This window comes from Vollenhovia emeryi, unplaced genomic scaffold (assembly GCF_000949405.1).
Source record: "Vollenhovia emeryi isolate VEMERY1.0 unplaced genomic scaffold, V.emery_V1.0 DF947860.1, whole genome shotgun sequence".
Lineage (NCBI taxonomy): Eukaryota > Metazoa > Arthropoda > Insecta > Hymenoptera > Formicidae > Vollenhovia > Vollenhovia emeryi.
This window is the reverse complement of record NW_011958506.1, coordinates 1-1,589: the sequence shown is the minus strand read 5'-3', so window position 1 is coordinate 1,589 and position 1,589 is coordinate 1. Positions and strand designations below refer to the sequence as shown.

Below are 1,589 nucleotides of genomic sequence, written 5' to 3'. Positions count from 1 at the left end.
GAGAGCTGTAATCCTCAATAGTTTAGTGAGGTTTGAGTACCTGTAGATGAGCTCCCATTGATATTCAGCCCTTGGCGTAACCGTCAATAGCGAAACGCCTGGGCGAGCTTCTGTTGCACTCATCTCGTCAGAGAGTGCTGGTTGCGACGGCCATGAGTCTGGTTTGAGTATCCATGGTGGTCCCGTCCACCAAAGTGATTGACCTTGAAGTTGAGCAGTCGTGAGGCCTCGTGATGCGCAATCAGCCGGATTGGAAGTTCCAGGTATGTATCTCCAGTGAGCAGCTGGAGTGAGTTCTTGAATTTGAGCCACCCTGTTCCTGACAAAATCCTTCCAGCGTGATGCATGAGATCTGATCCACGAGAGTGTCACTAGAGAGTCCGTCCACAGTGAGTTGCCGTTACGTCCATGTTCAAAGTGGCTGTGACGTATTGCATGAGCCGAGAGAGCAGAAGAGCAGCCGTGAGTTCAAGTCGCGGGATTGAGAGCCGCTTGAGAGGTGCTACCTTAGTCTTGGAGCACACAAGTGAGAACGTGGCGCCGTTTGAGTCGTGAACGGAGATGTATATGACTGCAGCCATTGCCAATTGAGAAGCATCAGAGAATCCATGAAGTTCCACTTGCGAGTCGCTCCATGTGTTGAGCCACCGAGGTATTGAGAGCCTGGCCAGGCTTGTGAGTTCTTCTCTGATGATGAGCCACCGGGCTGAGAGCTGGGATGGCAGTGGATCATCCCATTGGAGCTTGTGCAGCCACAGCTCCTGCAAGAGAATTTTGGCCTTGATCACGACAGGTGATGCAAAACCAAGTGGATCGAGCATCTGAGCCACTTCAGATGAAACGAGGCGTTTTGTGGGTCTGCCTTCCGAGCGTGAGCTTCGGGTTGAGAATGCAAAGGTATCTTCTTGAGGGAGCCATTTGAGTCCGAGTATCTTGGTTGCACAATCGTCGAAGGTGATTTGTGAGCCTTGGTCTTCGCTGTCGGTGACAGTCTTGAGTATGTCGAGATGAGTTGCATGCCATTTTGCTAGTGGGAAGCCGCCCGCCATGCAGAGGCCCCTTAGTTGATGTGCGACCTCCTGCCGTGAGTGATAGCTGGCACAGCCAGTGGGAAACTATGTCCTTCGTCTTTTGTTAATTGTAACAAGGTCCGTACGGCTGAGAATGGTGCGACCTTCGTCCCGTAAGTGCCCGTTGTTGAATGATATGGCACCTCATTGAGCTGATTGTCCATCCAGAGTATCCGCTGTAACTCCCAGTCATCCTTGTGAATCTGAATCGGTCTGTCGATTTTGGTGATGTCCGTAGCGAAAATGTGACGATGTCTACGTATCCTAGGTAGAACATCTGAGATGTTCAGATGTAGCTTTGCTCCAGTGTACATGAGGTAGTTGACCGAGTAGCCTGATGTGGATGCGCTAGAGCCATTGAAAACCACCCGCAGTTTCGTTGTAATACTGGCCGGCTTGAGAACACCGTGATGTGTCAGGTGAAAATGTGAGCGATGACTGGAGATGAATGATGCCTTCGTAATGTGGTTGAGTGTCTCGTAATCAATCATGAATTGTTGATAGAGACGTTGATAATTC

At 50.4% G+C, this 1,589-nt stretch overlaps 1 protein-coding gene across 1 annotated transcript; it reads right to left on the bottom strand.

Moving 5' to 3' along the window:
- Positions 1-21: 21 nt before the first annotated feature.
- On the bottom strand, positions 22-1,583 carry LOC105557529. The gene is made up of 2 exons (XM_012004788.1): positions 1,157-1,583; positions 22-1,079 (listed from the first exon to the last, which is right to left on the bottom strand). Exons 1-2 carry the CDS (start codon positions 1,559-1,561, stop codon positions 372-374), a joined length of 1,113 nt encoding a protein of 370 aa, XP_011860178.1. The 5' UTR covers positions 1,562-1,583; the 3' UTR covers positions 22-371.
- Positions 1,584-1,589: the final 6 nt, after the last annotated feature.

Coding starts and splice junctions, on each gene's coding strand:
- LOC105557529 (XM_012004788.1), bottom strand. CDS start 1,561: ATGATTGATTACGAGACACTCAACCACATTACGAAGGCATCATTCATC. Junction 1,080..1,156: donor AGGTCGCACCATTCTCAGCC/GTACGGACCTTG, acceptor CACTCACGGCAG/GAGGTCGCACATCAACTAAG.